General features: G+C 41.5%; 1 protein-coding gene across 1 annotated transcript; it reads right to left on the reverse strand.

The window, feature by feature from the left end:
• Positions 1-7208: 7208 nt before the first annotated feature.
• LOC121650568 (olfactory receptor 11A1-like) lies at positions 7209-8141 on the reverse strand. The gene has a single exon (XM_042002135.1). The coding sequence runs from the start codon at positions 8139-8141 to the stop codon at positions 7209-7211; it is 933 nt and encodes a 310-aa protein (XP_041858069.1).
• Positions 8142-22642: the final 14501 nt, after the last annotated feature.

Consider the following 22642-nt stretch of genomic DNA (forward strand, 5'->3'; position numbering starts at 1 on the left):
TTACATGCTGTACCTTTAAAGCATGCTGCATTTGCAGTATGTCCTACCATCTACCAAAAATCTCAGTCAGTGATATGGAGAAGATGACACATGCTCACTCTGCTTGATGCCAGCAACTCTAAAATACAATTTGGTGGGCTGTAAGATCCACCTCACCCAAGGCTGATACACCTGGCGGTACAACCAGGCTCTCAGATAACATCCCAGATTCCACCGTTCAACTACAGACACACTCCATTCATAGAAGTGATCAGACAGCAGCCTCAGGCAAGGCGAAGGGGGTAGGTGTGTGCGTGTTTATCAACAACATGTGGTGTGAAGATGTACGGACTGTTCATCAGCACTGTTTACCTGATGTGGAGTTTTTACTGCTTAAGTGTCGTCCCTTTTATTTACCAAGGGAGTTTACATCTGTGTTTCTGGCCACGGTTTACATCTCTCCGTGAGTCAACTCTGCAGCAGCAGTAGGCAAGCTCCATGATGTCATCAGCGCTCTAGAGACCGCTCATTCTGATGCTGTTTTTATTGTTGCTGGCAACTTTAATCAGTGTAACCTACGGACTGTACTTCCCAAATACCATCAAAACGTAGACATTCCCACCCGTGATAAGAACACTTTGGATCATGTGTACACCAACATAATGGGCGCATGCAGGGCTGCACCCCGCCCCCTCTCCGGACATTTGGACCACATCTCTTTGTTCCTGTACCCGGCGTACAGACAAAGACTCAAACAATCAAATCCAGTCACCAAACAGGTTAAGCTCTGGACACCTGAGACTGAGGGCACACTGCAGGACTGTTTTGCTACTACAGACTTGGAGGTGTTTAAAGCTGCAAAACACTCTGAAGGACTCTTCTGCCAGTGTACAGGACTATGCTGACTATGTGACTGGGTACATCAGCACTTGTGTGGATAACATCGTGCCCACCATACAAGTCAGGAAGTTCCCTGACCAGAGGCCCTGGATAAACAATGAAGCAGTGGGGCAAAAAAGTATTTAGTCAGCCACCAATTGTGCAAGTTCTCCCACTTAAAAAGATGAGAGAGGCCTGTAATTTTCATCAGAGGTATACCTCAACTATGAGAGACAAAGTGAGACAAAAATTCAGAAAAACACATTTGTCTGATTTTTAATGAATTTATTTGCAAATTATGGTGGAAAATAAGCATTTGGTCAATAACAAAAGTTCATCTCAGTACTTTATTTTATACCCTTTGTTGACAATGACAGAGGTCAGACATTTTCTGTGAGTCTTCACAAGGTTTTTACACACTGTTGCTGGTACTTTGGCTCATTCCTCCATACAGATCGCCTCTAGAGCAGTGATGTTTTCGGGCGTCACTGGGCAACACGGTCTTTTTAACTCCCTCCAAAGATTTTCTATGGGGTTGAGATCTGGAGACTGGCTGGGCCACTCCAGGAACTTGAAATGCTTCTTATGAAACCACTCCTTCGTTGCCTGGGCGGTGTATGTTTGGGATCATTGTCATGCTGAAAGACCCACACACTTTTTATCTTCAATGCCCTTGCTGATGGAAGGACGTTTTCACTCAAAATCTCATGATTCATTCTTTCTTTTACACGGATCAGTTGTTCTCGTTCTTTTGCAGAAAAACAGCCCCAAAGCATGATGTTTCCACCCCCATGCTAGGTATGGTGTTCTTTGGATGCAACTCAGCATTCTTTCTCCTCCAAACACGGCAGGTTGAGATTTTACCGAAAAGTTCTATTTTGGTTTCATCTGACCAAATGACATTCTTCCAATCCTCTTCTAGATCATCCAAATGCTCTCTAAGGGCTGGACATGTACTGGCTTAAGCAAGGGGACACGTCTGGCACTGCACGATTTGAGTCCCTGGTGGCGTAATGTGTTACTGATGATAGCCTTTGTTACTTTGGTCCCAGCTCTCTCCAGATCATTCACTAGGTCCCCCCTTGTGGTTCTGGGATCTTTGCTCACCGTTCTCGTGATCATTTTGACACTTGTTTGGAGCCCCAGATCGAGGGAGATTATCAGTGGTCTCGTATGTCTTCCATTTTCTAATAATTGCTCCCACAGTTGATTTCTTCACACCAAGCTGCTTACCTATTGCAAATTCAGTCTTTCTAGCCTGGTGTAGGTCTACGATTTTGTTTCTGGAGTGTTTTGACAACTCTTTGGTCTTGCCATGATGGAGTTTGGAGTCTGACTGTATGAGGTGGTGGACAGGTGTCTTTTATACTGATAACGAGTTCAAACAGGTGCCATTAATACAGGTAACGAGTGGAGGACAAAGGAGCTTCTTAAAGAAGTTACAGGTCTGTGAGAGCCAGAAATTGTGCTCATTTGTAGGTGACCAAATACTTATTTTACCAAGGAATTTATTTATTAATTCATTAAAAATCAGACAATGTGATTTTTTTGTCTCTCATAGTAGAGGTATACATATAATGAAAATTACAGGTCTCTCGCATCTTTTGAAGTGGGAGAATTTACACAATTGGTGGCTGACTAAATAATTTTTTGCCCCACTCTACGTCATATGCTGCATGCTTGCTCCACTGCATTTACATCTGGCAATGACACTGAGTACAAAGCTGCAAAGTACGGACTGAGGAAGGCTATTAGAACAGCCGAGAGAAGCTGGATGGCTTTTACTCCACTGCTGATCCCAGGCGCATGTGGCAGGATCTGCAGCACATCACAGACCACAGGAGCAGCTCCAGTACCATCAGTGCCACAGACAGTCTGCCTGATGACCTCAACACTTTTTACACCCGCTTTGAGATCTCCACCCCCCCACACAGAGAAGAGGCTCTCAGACACCTGGACAGCAACACAACCCTTCCCCTCACCAGTCGTCGAGGATCAACCCCCGCAAAGCAGCAAGGCCAGACAACATCCCTGGACGAGCCCTCTGAGCATGTGCAAACGAGCTGACAGACATTCTCACTTCCATATTCAACCTTCTCCCTCAACCAGAGAATTGTTCCATCTTGCTTTAAGACCACTACCATTATTCCCCTCCCCAAAAAGAGCCCCCCTAGCTGCCTGAATGACTACAGGCCAGTAGCATTGACTCCAATCATTATGAAATGCTTTGAGAGAGTGGTGCTGACCCACATTCAAAGCTATCTACCAGACACACTGGACCCCCTGCAGTGTGCCTACAGGTCCAACAGTTCCACCTCAGATGGTATTGCTGCAGCACTGTACATCTCCCTTTCACACCTGGAAAATAAAGACTCCTACGTCAGGATGCTGAAGTTTGCGGAAGAAACTGTTATAGAACGTGTCACTGGTGGGGATGAAGCAGCCTACAGAAGGGAGGTGACCTCTCTGGTGACATGGTGTGAGGACAAAAACCTCACCCTCAACACGGACAAGACCAAGGAGATGATAGTGGACATGAGGAAGGAGAGGAACCCTCATCAGCCTCTGCTGATCCGCAGGCTGGAAGTGGAGAGGGTGAGCAGCTTTAACTATCTGGGGGTCCACATCAGCGAGGACTTCACCTGGACATTCAACACCACACAGCTGGTGAGGAGCGCTCAGTAGAGGCTGTACATCCTGAGGAGGAGGCTGAGGAAGTTCTGCATGCCACCAAAGATCCTCAGAAACCTCTACAGCTGCGTAATTGAGTCCGTCCTGACCAGCTGCATCACCATGTGGTACAGCAGCTCTAATGTCAAGGGCCACAAACACCTGCATAGAGTGGTGAAGACTGCGTCCAAGATCACCAGGACTCCGCTGCCCTCTCTGCACAGCATCTACCAGCACAGAGTCCATAGGAGAGCTGCCTCCATCATCAAAGACCCCACCCACCCTCAACATGGACTGTTCACCCTCTTCCCCTCAGGCAGGAGATACAGGAGTCTGAAATGCAGACCAGACTCAGAAACTCTTTCTTTCCCTCGGCCATCAGACTCCTTAACAGCTGATAGGAGTATGTAACAACGGCTTGTACCCTGCACACTGACTTTATATTTTAAACCACAGTACCTGCAATATTGTTTACTGTCTTTTGAGTCTTATTACATATAATAGAAATTGCACATGCGTCTTACCATTTACCTCACTGCAGTTTTCTTTTGCACTGCTAATCATTCATTGCTGAATGTGGCACAACAGTTTATGTAGCACACTTCACATTTATGTACATAGATTATTTACTCAGAGTTTTTCTTTCTTTTTTCTTTTTAGCCTATCTTTAATTTCTATTATTATTCATTTTGTGGAAGCAGGTGATGTGAAAAAACAGTTTGTGATGGCATTTTGCTGTTTATTGTCCTCTGTAGTTTTGCGAAGCCATCAGATGGTTGACAGCTTTTCCTCTCTTCTCGGTGCCGTACAGTCGTTTCTTCTTTTGGTGTCCTTGGTGTCTTCATAGTCGTTTCTGTGATATGATGACTTCATCATATGAAGATCTTCTCCTCTGGATCATGCTATTTGGTAGTAAATAACTTTAAGCTAGTGGTGTGGCAAAATACTTTCAGGTAAAAGAAGAGCTCCGGACATCAGTGTGATGTATAATAAAAATTATGGTTTTATTACAAAAAGTGACATCTTAAACAGATCTCTGCAGAAATATCTGTGAGGTCTAAGGCCAATTTTGAGAATCCCAAAAGCACAAGTGTGAGGCATCCTTATATATCTTTCAAACTAAGACATTCCTTAGTCCTGAATAAGCCAATCCTGTGGAGACACATATGTTTACATATGTTATGTTTGTGTGTGAGTTCATTCTGTAAGGCCTCTAAGATACTAAGAGCCTTATATGATTAAAAACTGTGTGGGCTTTCATCAGCCTTTCAATTTGCCAAATATCTGTCCTGATGCTGGTTTACAAATGTTTGCAGATGATGTAGTTGTTTACGTGAGCGGCGAAAATATTGAAGCCATTACTGCTCAGCTACACCACCATTTAGATGCTGTGTCAGGGTGGTTTCAAAATTCAGGGCTTACTCTAAATGTTAATAAAACAGTCATGGTTTGTTTCTCTTCTAGATGTCGTTCTTATGGAAAACTGCATCTGACAATTAGTGATCAAGATATTGAACAAGGAAGTAGAATATTTGGGCTTGATTTAGACTTTCATTTATCATTTGAAAGTCATAATAAAAAGATCATAAGAACAGCAAAGGCAAATTTGTACACCTTTCGACTTATAAGGGACTGTTTATCATTCTAGGTGGCAAATGTATTCATGCATGCGATGGTTTTCTCCCATCTCAGTTATTGTATAACCTCCTTGTCATGAGTAACAATAGAGCTTTGAAAATATTGGCTAGAAAACCTATTAGAACTCACCATTGTGAGGTATTGTTAGATTTTCTTAACTTTGAAAACTTTATAAAGTTTTGTAATTTAAAATTAATGTATAAATGTTTGCATAATCAAGCCATGGAGGTCCTTGGGTAGCTTATAGTCCCACTAAGAGCAGTGGGGTCAATCACGCGAGGTGCTTCCAATGGGAATGTGAAGGAGCCTTAGAGAAAAACAGCCATTAGAAGGTCATTTTGATTTGTTAAGGTTTCTGAAGTGTGGACCTCTTTGTCACCTAAACTGAAACAGGACCCAGATTTCGAGGCTTTTAAGAACGAACTAAAGAGGGTTTTAAAGACGGATAGAGTTTGTATGCGTTTTTAGACTGAAAGTATTGTTTTTGTGTATTGTAAATGTAATGTTTTTGTACAGTAAAAAGCCCATCTAGGGATGGGCATTGGAAATTAGCCTTGGCTATAAATGTTTTGGTGTGTTTATTGTATACACTTGTCCCTATTAAAAAAGCCAATAAATAAAATATACATGAATTCTAAAATTCTCTATTCTTAGCATATTGCAGTCTGCTTAAGCTGCAAACCAGTATAATCCTAATCTATGTAATTTTAATTATTTCTGATTATGAAATGCTGTGAATAAGACACTTCACTATCTAGTCTTTTTAAAAGTTGTTTGTTTTTTATTTATATTCCATTATGGCATTCAGTGCGGACAGCAAAGTAAGAATTTCATTGTTCAGGGAAACTTGTTTTCCTTTCTGGGCAAATGACAATAAACACTTTGAATCTTGAATCTTGAATCTGAGGCCTCAGCACACTACTGCAGATAAAGGGTTCGGGATTAGATATGTGTTACAGCTGAGCCAATCTGCATTACCTGCTGCTCCCTGAACCACTGTCTCACCCTCCTTCCCACAGCCGAGCCGGGGCCTCGCCCACCAGCACCACACACACTTCTTCTCTTTTTCTTTATCCTAGCTGCCACCTTAATGAATCACACAACATTAATGCTAATCTGCAGAGCATATTTATTAATGTATACATACATACCCAACACTTTCATTCTTTAAATAAATTCACGCACAATAGAAACATGCAATACACAGGCACACCGCTTGCATTAGGAAAACAAATATATACACACACTCTCACACACATGTATACACATCAGTAAAATGCATCCAACACTCACCCTGTTACTACAAGCATGGCCACACTTATATTTATCATGTTGAATGTGCACAGAGCTAGGACCAGAGAGAAGAGGCTACAAATCTCTATTAGGTTAAATAATCTACAGACAGACATTACGTTTTTATACAAGATTTATATGACAAAAACAACAGTGGATGTCCTTTCAGCAGCAGAGTTTACTCAAGTTTATTCAGCCTGTTATAAGTCCAGACAGAGGCAAGCCATTTTTATTAGCAGAAAAATGAAATTCATAAAAATCAACATAACTACAGATACAGAAGGGAGTTTTGTAGTTAATTTGGAAAACGTAACTATTAGAATTATTAATCCATAATAGTTAAATTATCAATTTAAACATGCAGCTGTGCTTTGCTGATATACATGACGACCCGTAATCCTGACTCCTTTTACAGTGGATGTCCTTTCAGCAGCAGAGTTTACTCAAGTTTGTTCAGCCTATTATAAGTCCAGACAAAGGCAAACCATTTTTATTAGCAGAAAATGAAATTCACAGAAATGAGCATAACTACAAATCCAGAAGAGAGATTTGTAACAGCGAAATTATCTATTTAAAACATGCAGCTGTGCTTAGCTAATATACATGATGTCCCTTTATCTTCACTCCTTTCTCACTTCACTCTCTGAGCACACATTTAAATGTGGCCAGAAACACATATGAACAAACTTTCACTGAAAAATTGTTTTATTTAAATCGGATCAAACCACAGATATGGTTAGAAGAACCTTTTATTTGCTTTTTGTTCTGCACAACAGCCTTGTGAGGTGTTTATAAATTTCCTTCATTTTAAGACCATATATAATTGGATTAAATAGTGGCTGATATATGATTGTTTGTAAAGTCATTATCAAATTAACAGTCTTTGAAACTTTAGACTCCAGTAAAACTGTAATGAGTTCAAAAGAAATCAAACATTTAAAACAGATTAAAACTAACAAGTGAGGTAAGCAGGTCTGTGCAGCTTTTCTCTTGAATTCTTTACTACTTCTATATGCTATCATAATAATCCTGATATATGAAAATAATATTAAAAACACAAGGAAAATTACAACAATGATTATTGATAATAAAGTCACTATAACTAAGACTGGTGAGTGAAAACAAAGAAGATCATTAAGTGCACTTTTACAAAAGATCGCCCTCAGAATGAAGTTACACATTTCTGAATTAAAGTAAATGATAAAAAATGTAAACACACTGAGGTAAAAAGCAGGTAAAATCCAAGTTAAAACCAAGAGAATGATGACAGTCCTTTTTCTCATGATGGTTGCATAATGCAGAGGTTTACATATGGACACATACCTGTCATAGGACATGGCTGTTAAAAGTAAGAATTCTGAAACAGCCAAAGAATAAACAATGACATTTTGGAAAAAACAAGCTGAAGAAGAGATGATCTGCCTCTCAGATAAAATGTCAATCAAAAGCTTTGGGTAGACAACAGCACTGAACATTATGTTGTTCAGCAAAAAAGCTGCAATAAAAATATACATAGGCTCATGGAGGCTTCTCTGGAACACAATGAGTAATACAATAGTGGAATTAAAGCAGAGTATTTGGATATAAACTGTAAACATGATCACAAAATAAAGATATCTGTACCGATGCACTTCAACAAAGCCATCAAGAATGATATTTGTTTCATTCAGATTGACATCCATCAAGATGATCACACAGGAATATTAATGAATAAATCCAACATGTAACAGAGCAGGAAAACATAAAAATATTACCTTTGAACAGTGTAGATGCTGAATGTGATTCTTTTAGAGTAATTGTTCATATTAATCTAACCCAGCTCTGTGCATAACAAGTGTTCATGTCTTCGGTTCAGAAGGAATAGTTCAATTTATAAATAAAACTACTTCATTCTCTGTGGACTTAATTAATCCATCTGCTTATAGTAAACACATGTAGATGTGTCACTTGTAAACACATTAAACTATAGAAGCTAACTTCAAAAATGGTGGACTGACCAGTCTACTTTTCACCAATAGTGTTCAACATTTCCAGATTCTGGACAGAAGTTTTCCCTTATTTCAACAACTCTGCTAAGAGCAGCAACGGACTGTAACAGAGACTCCTGAGGGAAGCAGGGAACACTGAGTCAAACGAAACATGATTTATACATCCATTGTTGAGGCAGCTGATGGGAGCTGTGATCTTAAGGTGGCTGGTGCCTGTCGAGGTGGTAACCCCTGAACTTATTTGTGGACACTGACGATGAGGTTGCTGTGAAGTTGAAAAAAGTCCTATGGAGCCTTTTTGTTCTGTGGGACTCCAGAGGATGCTGATAGGTACCAGCAGGTCAAGAAAAATGTAACTTCTGTTTTTTAGTTGTATTTTTTTACGTGTTATGTTATGCTTTATTTATTGTTGATGTAAAGTTCTTTGTTTCAGATGTTACTGTATGAAAGTGCTTTAAAAATGAAGTTGATACGGTATAATAAACAACCCTTCTGAAGCTTTTTTTGATAGGTACAGTTTAGGATGAGTAATGCCTTAAATGGCACAGAGAAGAAGACCATTCACCATTTTGAAGCAGTCACTTTTTGTTCAGTCACCACTGCACCTGCAGCTGTTGGATCCACTTGCAAATGAAAACATGTTTATGTCTGCAAAGATTTTGGGCACTGAGTGCCACCATTCATCCAGAGCTGAAGTAATTTCTATCCCTATCTTCACCACTAGATGGCAGTAATTTTTACATGCTGTACCTTTAAAGCATGCTGCATTTACAGTATGTCCTACCATCTACCAAAAATCTCAGTCAGTGATATGGAGAAGATGACACATGCTCACTCTGCTTGATGCCAGCAACTCTAAAACACAATTTGGTGGGCTGTAAGATCCACCTCACCCAAGGCTGATACACCTGGCGGTACAAACAGGCTCTCAGAAAACATCCCAGATTCCACCGTTCAATTCTGATTCAATTCATTCTGACACTGTTTTTATTGCTGCTGGCAACTTTAATCAGTGTAACCTACGGACTGTACTTCCCAAATACCATCAAAACGTAGACATTCCCACCTGTGATAAGAACACTTTGGATCACATGTACACCAACATAATGGGTGCATGCAGGGCTGCACCCCGCCCCCACTCCGGACATTTGGACCACATCTCTTTGTTCCTGTACCCGGCATACAGACAAAGACTCAAACAATCAAATCCAGTCACCAAACAGGTTAAGCTCTGGACACCTGAGACTGAGGGCACACTGCAGGACTGTTTTGCTACTACAGACTTGGAGGTGTTTAAAGCTGCAGAACACTTTGAAGGACTCTTCTGTCAGCGTACAGGACTATGCTGACTATGTGACTGGGTACATCAGCACTTGTGTGGATAACATCGTGCCCACCATACAAGTCAGGAAGTTCCCTGACCAGAGGCCCTGGATAAACAATGAAGCAGTGGGGCAAAAAAGTATTTAGTCAGCCACCAATTGTGCAAGTTCTCCCACTTAAAAAGATGAGAGAGGCCTGTAATTTTCATCAGAGGTATACCTCAACTATGAGAGACAAAGTGAGACAAAAATTCAGAAAAACACATTTGTCTGATTTTTAATGAATTTATTTGCAAATTATGGTGGAAAATAAGCATTTGGTCAATAACAAAAGTTCATCTCAATACTTTATTTTATACCCTTTGTTGGCAATGACAGAGGTCAGGTGTTTTCTGTAAGTCTTCACAAGGTTTTTACACACTGTTGCTGGTATTTTGTCCCATTCCTCCATGCAGATCGCCTCTAGAGCAGTGATGTTTTCGGGTGTCACTCGGCAACACGGTCTTTCAATTCCCTCCAAAGATTTTCTATGGGGTTGAGGTCTGGAGACTGGCTAGGCCACTCCAGGATGTTCACGTAAAGATGTATCGGCCAACCATGTCCCTAAAGACGTCGTTAACAAGAGCCTGGAAGACCGTAGGGGTGTTGGACAAACCAAACGGCATGACTAGGTACTCGTAATGATCTGTGGGTGTATTGAACGCAGTTTTCCATTCATCCCCCTCCTTTATGCAAACAAGGTGATAAGCATTTCTTAAGTCCAGTTTGGGGAAAAACGTGGCCCCCCGGATCTGGTTGAAAGCAGTATTCATGAGAGGAAGAGGGTAACGATTTTTTACCGTTATATCATTGAGTCCTCTAAAATCAATGCAGGGGCGTAGGGAACCATCTTTCTTTTCCACGAAAAATAACCCGGCCCCCACTGGAACGAATAAGCCCGCTTTGAGGGATTCCTCAATGTAGGTTGTCATAGCCTGGTTCTCTGGACCGGATAATGAATACAACCACCCTCTAGGAGGAAACGTTCCAGGTAAGAGGTCAATGGAACAGTCGTAGGGACGGTGAGGTGGAAGGGAAGAGGCACGGTGCTTGCTGAATACCTCCCTGAGGTCGTGATAAACCGGAGGGACCACAGCCAGGTTGGGGTAGTCCTCGATCCCTGGCCTGGAATTCCTGGGAACTGAAGCTGCTGTACGGAGGCAGGAGGATGAACAATCTGGAGACCAACCTAGTATCCGAGGCTTCTGATGACTTCCATTGACTCAGTAGCCGCCTCATATCTGTATCGGTATCGGCCGATGTTAGTCATTTTTTAACATATCGGTATCGGTCCGATAAGCAAAACTGGGCCAATATTAAGAGCCGATATTCATTTTCATATAATTGCTGATTGTGTTCGTGTGTCGGAAGGTTTGGCCATGCAGCCATGTTTGGACATGTGACATTGATGCAGCACTACATTGTGGGATGTAACTGAAGCAAGAAGCAATTTCAGCTGTGTGGTAATTTTTCACAGTGTAAAAAGAAGGTACTCGAAAAGCAGTATGCAATATCTGCAAAGTCAAAGTAATGCGAGGAGGATTCTGTGTCAACTCATTCAGCACCACAAATTTTTATATGTCATCCGAAAAACTGCCATCCAGAACCTCACAAACAATGGTGGGAAGCTAACAACCCTAATGTTTGCCTTATTTTCACTTTGTACAGCATTTGATAATCTTAAACCTTTTTAAACAAAATTTTCATATCGGTGCATCCCTACTGCTAACCCAGAAGATCGGCAAACTGCTGACAGCCCGTCTTCCTCCAACAACCCAAAAGCCGGCACCCCTTAAAGCTCCTTCTGTGAGGTGTCGTCCTTGATGACAGACAAGTTTGTGGTTGTGTCTGACGAGCAAGGAGGTAACATGATGCTTGGCAGGTAAGATAATTGTCTGGCTGACGTCCGCGGCAAGCTCTGACTTTTTCAGGTGTCCACCAATGCGCAAAAGGCCTTCAGAATCAATGAAAGGACAGAGTTTACTGAGCACAGAGTGTTTAGGGACCTGTTCTCCCTTCTGTATGCAGTGAATTTCCTCCAAATAGACTGGTCTTTGGACGGCATGTAAGATTCTGACCTTTGCATGATCAAGCTGCCTTGGATTGTTGAGCAGCTTGCAGTTATGCCAACTGTGACAAGGGCCTTCTTGAGCTGCTTTGGTGAAGGAGTGAGCAATGTGGCAGAGCCTGGCAAATGCTCTGGAGAGTGATCTCCAACTTGAAAAACACTCAAAGCACTCACTGCCCAGTTGAGGAGACAAATTTGTGACACACGTTACTACAATTGGATGTAGTTCCACATCTGTTTCGGGATCAACTAGGTTGAAAGCTTCCCGATTTACGTGACCCTGTTGCTTGTCCATGAGGAAGGCTGGTCAGATCAACCAAGAGGAAGCCTCGAGCTGGTTAGCTGGAACAGCTCTAGTTGCGGGGTCAGCTGGGTTGACGTCAGAAGGAACATAGTTCCATTGTCCTTTGTCAGTTGAACGTCTGATTCTCTGTACTATGTTATGAACGTAGACGTAAAACCGTCTAGAGTCGTTAAATATATAACCAAGCACCACTTTGCTGTCTGAGAAGAGCTTGAGGTCATCTACCTGTCTTTCCAAATAAGAATCCAACTTCACTGTGACCCGCAGCATCTGTGACCTTCAGGTAAGCGACTGCCGCAATGGCTTTGGTTGATGCATCACAAAAGATGTAGATCTCTTTTCTTTCGCTGTGGAGAGTGGGATCGTAGTGTAAACTCTTGAAACCTTCAACTCTTTTAGGTCTTGCAGAGAAGCGCACCACCTTTTCCACTGTACAAGCTTCTCTGGGGGAAGTGGGGCATCCCAATCACAAGATTCTCTCAAGATAAGGTGGCCTTGAACACTGAAGGGGGCAGCAAACCCTAATGGGTCAAACAAGCTGTTGACTGTAGATAACACACCTTGACGTGTAAAAGGTTTTTCTGCACCAGCTACACGGAAAGTCAGGGTGTCTGTAGCAAGGCAAGGCAGTTTATTTGTATAGCACATTTCATGTACAGGACAATTCAAAGTGCTTTACATAAAACAAAGACATTACAGATATTTAGAATAGTAAAAGGCATCAACACATAATCAACACATAATCACAATAAAATAATAAATTACATTAAAATGATTAAAAGCAAGATGAGTTAAAAAAAAGTTACCGTGCAGATTTCATGCATAGGCGCATGAGAAAAGAAAAGTTTTTAACCTGGATTTAAAAATGTCTACATTTGGGGAAAGTTTAATCTCCACTGGCAGTTTGTTCCATTTGTTTGCAGCATAACAGCTAAATGCTGCTTCTCCATGTTTAGTCTGGACTCTGGCCTGGACTAGTTGACCAGAGTCTTTGGATCTAAGAGCTCTGCTAGGTTTATATTCTCTGAACATATCACAGATGTATTCTGGGCCTAAACCATTCTGGGATTTGTAAATGATCAGAAGGGTTTTAAAATCTATTCTGTGACTGACTGGAAGCCAGTGTAAAGATTTTAAAACTGGTGTGATGTGTTCAGATCTCTTAGTCCTGGTTAAAACTCTAGCAGCAGCGTTCTGGATGAGCTGCAGATGTTTAATGCTCTTTTTAGGAAGTCCTGTTAAAAGACCATTACAGTAATCCAGTCTACTGGAGATGAATGCATGGATGAGTTTCTCTTGGTCTTTCTGGGAGACTAAACTTTTAATTCTGTTGATGTTTCTGAGCTGGTAAAAAGCTGTCTTAGTGACAGCTTTGATATGGCTTCTGAAAGTCAGATCTGAGTCTATCAACACTCCCAGGTTACGAACTTGGTTGGTAATTTTAAGAGCCCGAGTCTCCAGGTGTTTGCCAATGCTGACCCTCTTCTCTTTGCTACCAAACAGAATAATCTCAGTTTTGTCTTCATTTAATTGTAGGAAATTCTCCCTCATCCAGGTGTTTATTTGCTCCAGACACTGACACATTAAGTCTATTGGACTGCAGTCATCTGGTGACAGAGACACATAAAGTTGTGTATCATCTGCATAACTTTGATAATTAATGCTATAGTTTTGTAATATTTTACCCAAAGGGAGCATATACAAGTTGAACAGAAGAGGTCCAAGGACTGACCCCTGGGGGACTCCACAAGTCATGGCCACTCGTTCGGATTCATAGCTGCCGATCGTAACAAAATAACTCCGGCCTTCTAAATAGGACCTGAACCAGTTAAGGACCGCTCCAGAAAGTCCAACCCAGTTTTCCAGCCTGTGCAACAGGATTCTGTGATCTACAGTATCAAACGCAGCACTGAGATCCAACAGAACCAGGACTGATACTTGACCAGAATCGGTATTCAACCTAATGTCATTTAACACTTTGACCAGAGCTGTTTCAGTGCTGTGATGAGGTCGGAAGCCGGACTGAAATTTATCAAGATTTCCACTTTCATTTAAAAAGTCATGAAGCTGGTGAAATACAACTTTTTCAATAATCTTGGAAATAAAAGAGAGGTTAGAGACAGGTCTATAGTTGTTCATTATAGAGGCGTCTAGAGTCCTTTTCTTTAGGAGTGGCTTAATAGCAGCTATCTTTAGTGACTTGGGAAAAATGCCTGATGCCAGCGAGCTGTTAACTATCAGTAGGAGATCACTTTCTACTGAGGTAAAAACTGTTTTTAAAAAGTCGGATGGTATCATGTCCAGAGTGCATGTTGTTGATTTCAAATGCCAAACTGTTTCTTGTAGGACTTTTAAATTCACCATTTTAAATTGCGACATGACATCAGAATTATTTCCGGGTTTTAGACACAGACTAATTTTCTTGTTTGACTGTGTGGAATTAATATTTTGCCTAATTGTTTTAATTTTTTGGCTAAAAAAGTTTGCAAATTGGTTGCATTTCTCAGTGGAAAGGAGCTCTGGGCTTATCTGTTTAGGAGGATTTGTAAGTTTTTCAATCATAGCAAACAGAGTGCGAGAATTGTTGACATTCCTGTTAATCATTTCAGATAAATGCAGCTCTCTGGCCTTGCACAACTCATTGTTATAGTTACGCAGGCTTTGTTTGTACAGCTCATAGTAAATTTGAAGTTTATTTTTCCGCCATTTCTGCTCAGTTTTTCTGCATTCTCTTTTTAGGCTGGTAACCACAGTGGTGTTTCTCCATGGTGTTTTCTGTTTGCTCAAGTTGCTCTTGATTCTTATCGGTGCAACAGCATCCATTACATTCAAGATTTTCAGATTGAAATTATCCAGGAGTCTATCAACTGACTCTGCACTGGTTGTTGGTAACATAGCTATGGCCTCCACAAACTTAGCACTTGTTCTTTCATTAATGTACCTCTTCCTAACGGAGAAGCAGGTTGGTTGAACATTCTGAGTGATCAGTAAATCAAACAAAATACAAAAATGGTCAGACAAGGCCAAGTCAGTGACCGCAACAGAAGAAATATCAACACCCTTTGAAATAACCAGGTCCAGAATGTGACCTCGAATGTGGGTCGGTTCTTTTACATGTTGCCATAAACCAAACATGTCCAATATGGAACAAAATTCCTTGACATTACCATCCGTCATGTTATCTATGTGAATGTTAAAATCCCCAGTTAAGATGAAATGGTTAAAATCAGTAGAGATAACCGACAATAATTCAGAAAATTCATCAATAAAATTTACACAGTGTCCTGGACGTCTGTAGATGATTAGAAATAGGATTTTAGGAATGCCCCTTAAAATAAAACTAAGATATTCAAAAGAAGTAAAATCACCAAATGACATTTCTTTACACTGGAATGAATCTTTAAATAAGGCAGCTTCTCCTCCCCCTTTCCTCCCGTTTCGACATTTATTCATGAAACTAAAATGAGGGGGTGCTGTTTCATTAAGAACTGTAGCACTTGTGTCTTCTGTTAACCATGTTTCTGTCAGAAAAAGAAAATCTAAACTGTGAGAAATGATGAAGTCATTAACTAACAGTGACTTGTTGGACAGAGATCTAACATTTAGTACAGCTAGCTTTATGAAGTTTGCACTGGTCTCTGTTGTTTTCTGAGTTATACAAGGTACAGTTAACAGATTAGATCGATTCACCCCACAAGCTGACCGTGTTCGATTCCTTATTTTACTAACTAACACAGGAATCCTACTGGGTCCAGGCTTGATCTCAGAACAGCTGTCAGTAGTAGCAAAACTACAGCAAGGACCCTGAACGCATCATGGCATGTTATCTTTGTTGTGAATTCTGCTGCTCTGGGAACCTCCTCCCATGCCCTGCTCGGTCAGGACAGATGATCTAATAGGAGGATGAGGAGGGGGAGGGGGGGGAGCCCTGTATTTCTTGGTAGATGGTGGTCGCTGGGGTTCAGACCTGGATAGAGACATCCTTTTAAGACCTTGGGTGATGTGGAGAAGAGGGTCTGGTGAGGGGGGAGAGCTGGCAGTTGATCGCTTCTCTGCTGTGTCCTTCGCTCTTATCTGTACACTCATGTTTGGGTTTGCCGTCCCAACAGCATGACGCAAGTGTGCACCAAGTAATCTGCATCCAGTTAGATTTGGATGCACACCATCAGGTCTGAATCGCTCCTTACAGTTCCAAAAGATATTGAAGTTATCAATGAACTTCATCCCATGGGTGATACATGCGTTTGATAACCATGTGTTCAGGCCAAGAAGTCTACTGAAAAGTTCAATTCCTTTACCCGCTGTAGGAATGGGTCCTGAAATGTAAACATGGTGTGCTCCAAACTGACACAGTCTCTCCAACAGCAGAGAAAAGTCTTTTTTCAGGATCTCAGAGCCAATTTTCCTCCTCAGAATATCAAAAGACCCTGTGTGGACAATAATCTTCATACCATCTGGATGTGAAGACAGAATGGTCGGCAACATCTCTGTCAGTTCCCTGACTGATGTATCAAAAAGTGTTAGATTTTCAGTCTTTGCCATCCTCACATGCTGTGTTATAGAGTCCCCAATCAGAATTGTGTCTATTTGTTTTTGTGTGGAGGTGCCGATAGCTTCTCTAGTCCTCCTGTTTGTGGGATTTTGGCCTCTCCTCCTGGTCTGGTTAGCCCTGGGCTGAGTTTTAGGGCTATTTCTTGAATTTTGATAAATCCTTGCATTACATTCATCATCATTCATTTTAATATGACTCAACACATCATATTTATTATGCAGTGAGACTTCAGATGGTGGAGTGAGTGCTGGAGCTTTAAATTTCCTGCTGGATTTACCTCTGCGACGAACAACATCAGACCAGGTTCTGGCCGGGGTTGATGACTTTGGTCTGGCACCAACAGTGTTCCAGAAGGAGAGATCAGTCTGATGGTCCGGTTTGGGATTTTCCTCAGCTATTCCAATGTCATTTGAACACATCCAGGGAAGTGTATCAGCCAGGTCTGTAGCAGGAGGCTCCACATTCGACATGCCTTCGCGTATGAAGATGTGACTCAATCCATTTGACAACTCAGTAGCTTGTACAGAAGCTACTACAGAGTCAATAAATTCTTCATTCACACGAATGTCTTGCAGTGTTTCAATCCTCTTCTCCAGCTGTGTTATCCTCAAAGAAAGTTGCTCACACTCAGTGCAGCTCACTGATACTGCAGGGTTAGGAGACATCGTTCCACTAGTTCTCCGATGGAAATCAACTAAATTTATCAAAAAATATATTCGTTCCAGTGATTTATAAGTGACCAGGAGTCCTTGTTCCTAAATTTCTTGCCGGTAAAGATAAGAAAAAAGAAGAAAAAAAGAAGAAAAATGCAAGCAGAAAGGAGAGCAGAGCAGGAAGCGTCCGCACGGCAGCAAAGCAGGAAGCAAGATCCCAACCAAGACCCAGGCTGCGTTGCATAGGAGGGTCCTGACCCACGTCCAGGTCTTGCAGGTTGTTAGCTAAATCTTCAGCTGGAAAAGCTCTCATAACCTCAACACTGTTGGACACGATCTTATGTAGTCTGAGATTGGATTGAGCCAACATGTACTGAGCACCTTTGAGCACTTTGATGGCATCTTCTGCACTCTGAAAAGATTTCAAGCCATCATCAACGTAGAAATGTCGGTGCACAAAGCTCTTCACTTCGGTTCCATACTCCTCTTCACCCTCCATGGCCATTTTCTTCAAACCATAAAGGGCTACGTGGGGTGAGGGACAGTTACCAAACACATGAACCTTCACGCGATACTCTAAAACTTCGTCATCAAGTTGGTGGTTGCGAAACCACAAGAAACGGAGGTAGTCCCGATGATCCTCTCTCACTAGGAAGCTGTGAAACATCTGCTGGATGTCTGTCATCACAGCAACAGTAGCCGTCCTGAAACGCATGAGAACTCCAAGTAAAGTGTTGTTGAGGTCTGGACTAGGTAGGAGACTATTATTCAATGATATGCCTTTGAACTGTGTGCTTGAATCAAAAACAATCCTTATTTTCCCCCGTTCTGGGGGTGATAAAAGTACCAATACTCTTTGTCAAGTTCTGGTGGAGAGGCTAGCTCAGCATGTCCGTTTCTAAAGATGTCTTCCATGAAGTTTACAAAATGACGTTTCATCTCTGGTTTCCTGTTCAAAGTACGGCGAAGTGACATCAGTGGGCTGAGGGCTTGCTTTCGATTATTTGGTAAACATGGCCTTGGACTGCAAAACGGGAGAGGAGCCACCCAGCTGTTGGAATCGTCTTTCTTGAACCCCTTGTTCATGATCTGGAGCAGGGGTAGCCAACGTCGATCCTCGAGGGCACCAATCTGGCAGGTTTTCCAGATTTCCCTGCTCCAGCACACCTGACTCAAATTAAATGGATCCAACAGCCTATAAGGATCTCCACAATGACTTGTTAGTTTAAGTCAGGTGTGTTGGAGCACGGAAATCTGGAAAACCTGCCGGATTGGTGCTCTCGAGGACCGACGTTGTCTACCCCTGATCTGGAGGAAGGTTTCATCCTCAATGGAGGGTGCTAGTTTATCATCATCTTTTGAATGGCTGAAGATCATCTCACCTAAGCGTGGCTGAGTAGAGGCGAGAGTGGAAGAAGACATGACCTGTTCATTAACAACCTTCTCTTTGAAGGTGATTCTGTTCTTACAAGGCCTGAAATAGCTTGGGCGTCCATTCTCAAGGACATTGGTAGGAATCAAGTCACACTCAGTTAGTGTTGGCAATGATAGGTGAAGTTCTCCATCGGATGACTCCACCATGAATCCAGAGGCTCTTCTACCAGCAGTGTCTGTAGTTCCTGAACATGTTTTGAGGGTATAGGGAGAAGCCTCATTCTGTATATCAAACATATCAAAGAATACTGATCTGGCCAGGGACACATTGCGCTGGTCGTCTAGTCTTGACCTTCTGCTCTGGATGATTCTTAGGATAGACACTGATCAGACATATTTTTGAACATGATTTACCTTTAAGACCCTCACCACACACAGCTGTGCATGAAGAGGTTGCCACATCAGTGACACATTCAGGAGGCTCCCCACCTTGCTCTTTAGGAGCACTGGAAATTGAAGCCCAAGGTGCTGGTCCAGGATGGAGTGCTGAAATGTGCCAGTTGCTGTCACATTCTGAGCAGTGGGTGTCAGTATTACACTCCTTAGCCTGGTGGGTTGCTGAGGTGCAGCATCTAAAACATATAGAGTTTTCAAATTGGAAGCACCTTTGCTCTGCAAGAGGTTTCTCCCTAAAACTTCGGCATTTCCTGAGGGAATGAGGTTTCTTGTGGAGAGGACACTGTCTATCTAGATCCATAATGGGTCCTTTGGAGAAATGAGAGGAGGAGGAGTTCTCTACCTCAGTTTTACTGACTGATATGGCAGATTTGGATTTCCAAGGTTTTGAAGATGACTCGCAACCCTTGAATGCAGCTGCACTTGACGAAGGAAAGTTAAAGCATGGATCACTTCTCATCTCAGCGTAGTTGTACACAAAGTCCACAAAGAACGAGACAGGAGGATATGGAACTCTGTGCTCCTTCTTATAGCGGGACCCCTGAGTTAGCCACTGTTCTTGGATGTTGTAGGGCAATTTCTCGACTATAGGATTTATTCCCCTTGCAGTATCCAGATAACTGAGCCCTGGCAAATAACCCTCTTCCTTGGCAGCTTCGATCTCTAGGAGCAAATCTCCAAGCTCTTGAAGCTTCTGGTGATCTCTTTTGAAAGTTTAGGAAAGTTGTTTAATCTATGGAAGAGAGAAGCTTCGATAGCTTCTGGAGAGCCGTAGCATTTGTCTAGCCTCCGCCACAGCATATCCAAACCCACAGATGGATTGTTAACATGAACTGCCCTTAACCTGTTTGCATGGTGCAGTGACTCCCCATCAAGCCACTTAATCAGCACGTCCAGTTCTTCACTAGGTTTGAGGTTAAGTCCCTCCACTGCATTAACAAAGCTAGATTTCCAGGACAGATAGCTAGCAGGCTGGCTATCAAACATCTTCAGTCCAGCTGTGACAAGATGAAGGACCAGGAAGATTTTTCCTATGGTCACTTTGCTGCAGAACGTCTGCAGGACCAGCTGAGGGACCTGGCTGTGGTGTGTCATGACTGACATGGTGAACACCAACATCTGGGGGATGCATGTTTTGTGGTGCAAAAACTGCAGATTCCATGTCTTCTTTATTTTGAGCTGAAACGTAGGTTTGACCGGATGAAAAATGTGTTTGTACGTATTCACTGGTAAGCTGTAATGCCTGTTTCGATGCTTGAGCATGGTTGTCTTTGCTACCCAGGTCACAGCTCTGTAACTCTGCAGCAGCCTCAGACACTTCAGCCTCTGCTGAGGCAGCTTCAGCTTCACACTCTTCTTTTAGAGCATTCAGCGTAGCTTCTAAGCGTGCCTTTTCAACTTCCATATCTATTTGGTGTTTTGCATAGATTGCTCTTGTGCATGCAGCTTCTGCTTTGGCGCGAGCTTTAGCAGCAGTAGTAGCACTAACTGAAGATTTACTTGAACTTTGCTTAGAAGATACCCCTGAGGAACCACTCAGTGACCTAACCTCCAGGTTTTGAGTGTCAGTGTTGACAGGGTCTGAACTTGACATCGTTGAATGGGCGAGTGAATATTTCTTGAATCCACATGAAGACGTTGTTAACTTGTTAACTTTCCTCTCTGTTGTGACCTGCATCAGACAACGCGCTGCCGAATCTCTTCACAGATTGTAGATGGTCCGTCTTTTCACTGTTCTGTCTTCACTAAATGTTGTTCCCATGAATATAGACTTAGCTATACAGACAGCTAAACACTCTCCTAATCAAACTCCAAGGAACAGTCTGATGTGTTGAGTTGGCTGGTTTAATCAAGATAAGTGTGAAACTGTTGACAAGAACAAAATAACATCAGTACACAACATATTTTTCTGATAACATCTTCAAATAAAGTATCAACTCAAAACGTGTTGATGTATGAAGGAACAACAATAGTACATGGCATGTGCGTTAAATCAGCTATAACTAGCATAGGTTACACATCTTTTCCACATATGATTTAAATTGCAAAATTATGCCACTTTTCCAAAAATATTCTAGCAAATATGTTGTTTCAATGATAACGCACAATATAACTTACAGACGATGCCACTTATTAATTTGTAAAGGCATGGATGGCAACAGATGAGCACATGCGGCTGCCTCTAGCTAGATCTTGAGGACATTACGATGTATACAAACTGCCTGTGAAACTCTCCAATTATCACCAGCAAGTTTTGCTGTACTGGAAACTGATGTTTCATCACAGCTTTACTCCCCATAATTCTCCTTTGTGGAATAACAGATACATTTTATCCCAGCGCAAATCCTTGTTCTTAGAATCTTGGCTTAACAGAGGAATATGATCAGTCTCTCAACTTCTGGATGTAGATGGAAAATTACTTTCGCATGAAAGTCTTTGTCTTAAATTAAATTTACAATGTTCAACGAAGCAGTTTAATACAGTTATTAAAGCCATTCCTCCTCCCTTCCTAGCGTTAACTAAACATTCAGTGCTCCAATCAGATACCTTCCAAATGAGGTCTCTGAAGATTGAAGGTGTTAGTTTAGGCTCCAAAGCTTTCTCTAACAAATTCATAAGAAACTACTTAACTAATCATCTCTACCCATATCAACTTAAAAGAAGGTGTATTTTAAAAGATTTCTCACAAGGAGAAGCAAGAATGTTAAGAAAACAGTATCTATCTTATCCTATTCCTCACAAGGCTAAAGAAATATCTTTCAAAATCTTAAATGATATCTACCCATCTAATGATTTTCTATTCAAACATTTTAACTGGGACAATAATTCATGTGTATTTTGTGAAAAAGATATTGAAACTGTAGAACACATTTTCTTTGATTGTGATTCTGTTATTGACTTTTGGTTGTCCTTCCGTAGCTGGATGTTAACAAAACATATTCCTTTACAGCAAATGTCTTGGATGTCAATCAAAGTTGGTGTACAGATGAAGGACAAAAACTTAGACTTCTTGATAAACAATCTAATTGTACTTGGAAAACACTACATCCACAGATGCAAATTCCTCAAGATCAAACCCCATATCATTGGATGGAAGAATGATTTAATCTCCTACTAAAAATCTTTAAAAGTTATGTCGAATAACAATGCCCTGAAACTATGTGTTTTATTTGAGCAACATGGGATTCCTGAATAGAACCCTTAGTTCCCTTTTTTTTTCTGTCATTCTTCCTGTTGAATATATAACAATGTGATACATGCCTTATTGTTTGTACTGTTCTATCCAACCAAATAAAGCTTTGTTAAAAAAAAAAAAAAAAAAAAAAAGATCTTGAGGACAAAATGGCGCCCAGGAGGAAGTGACCTAACGGAAAGTTACATCACTTCCTGTTTTACTCAGGCTAAAAAATAAAATACCGAAGACAAC

The sequence above is a fragment of the Melanotaenia boesemani genome, chromosome 12 (assembly GCF_017639745.1).
Source record: "Melanotaenia boesemani isolate fMelBoe1 chromosome 12, fMelBoe1.pri, whole genome shotgun sequence".
Taxonomy (NCBI): Eukaryota; Metazoa; Chordata; class Actinopteri; order Atheriniformes; family Melanotaeniidae; genus Melanotaenia; species Melanotaenia boesemani.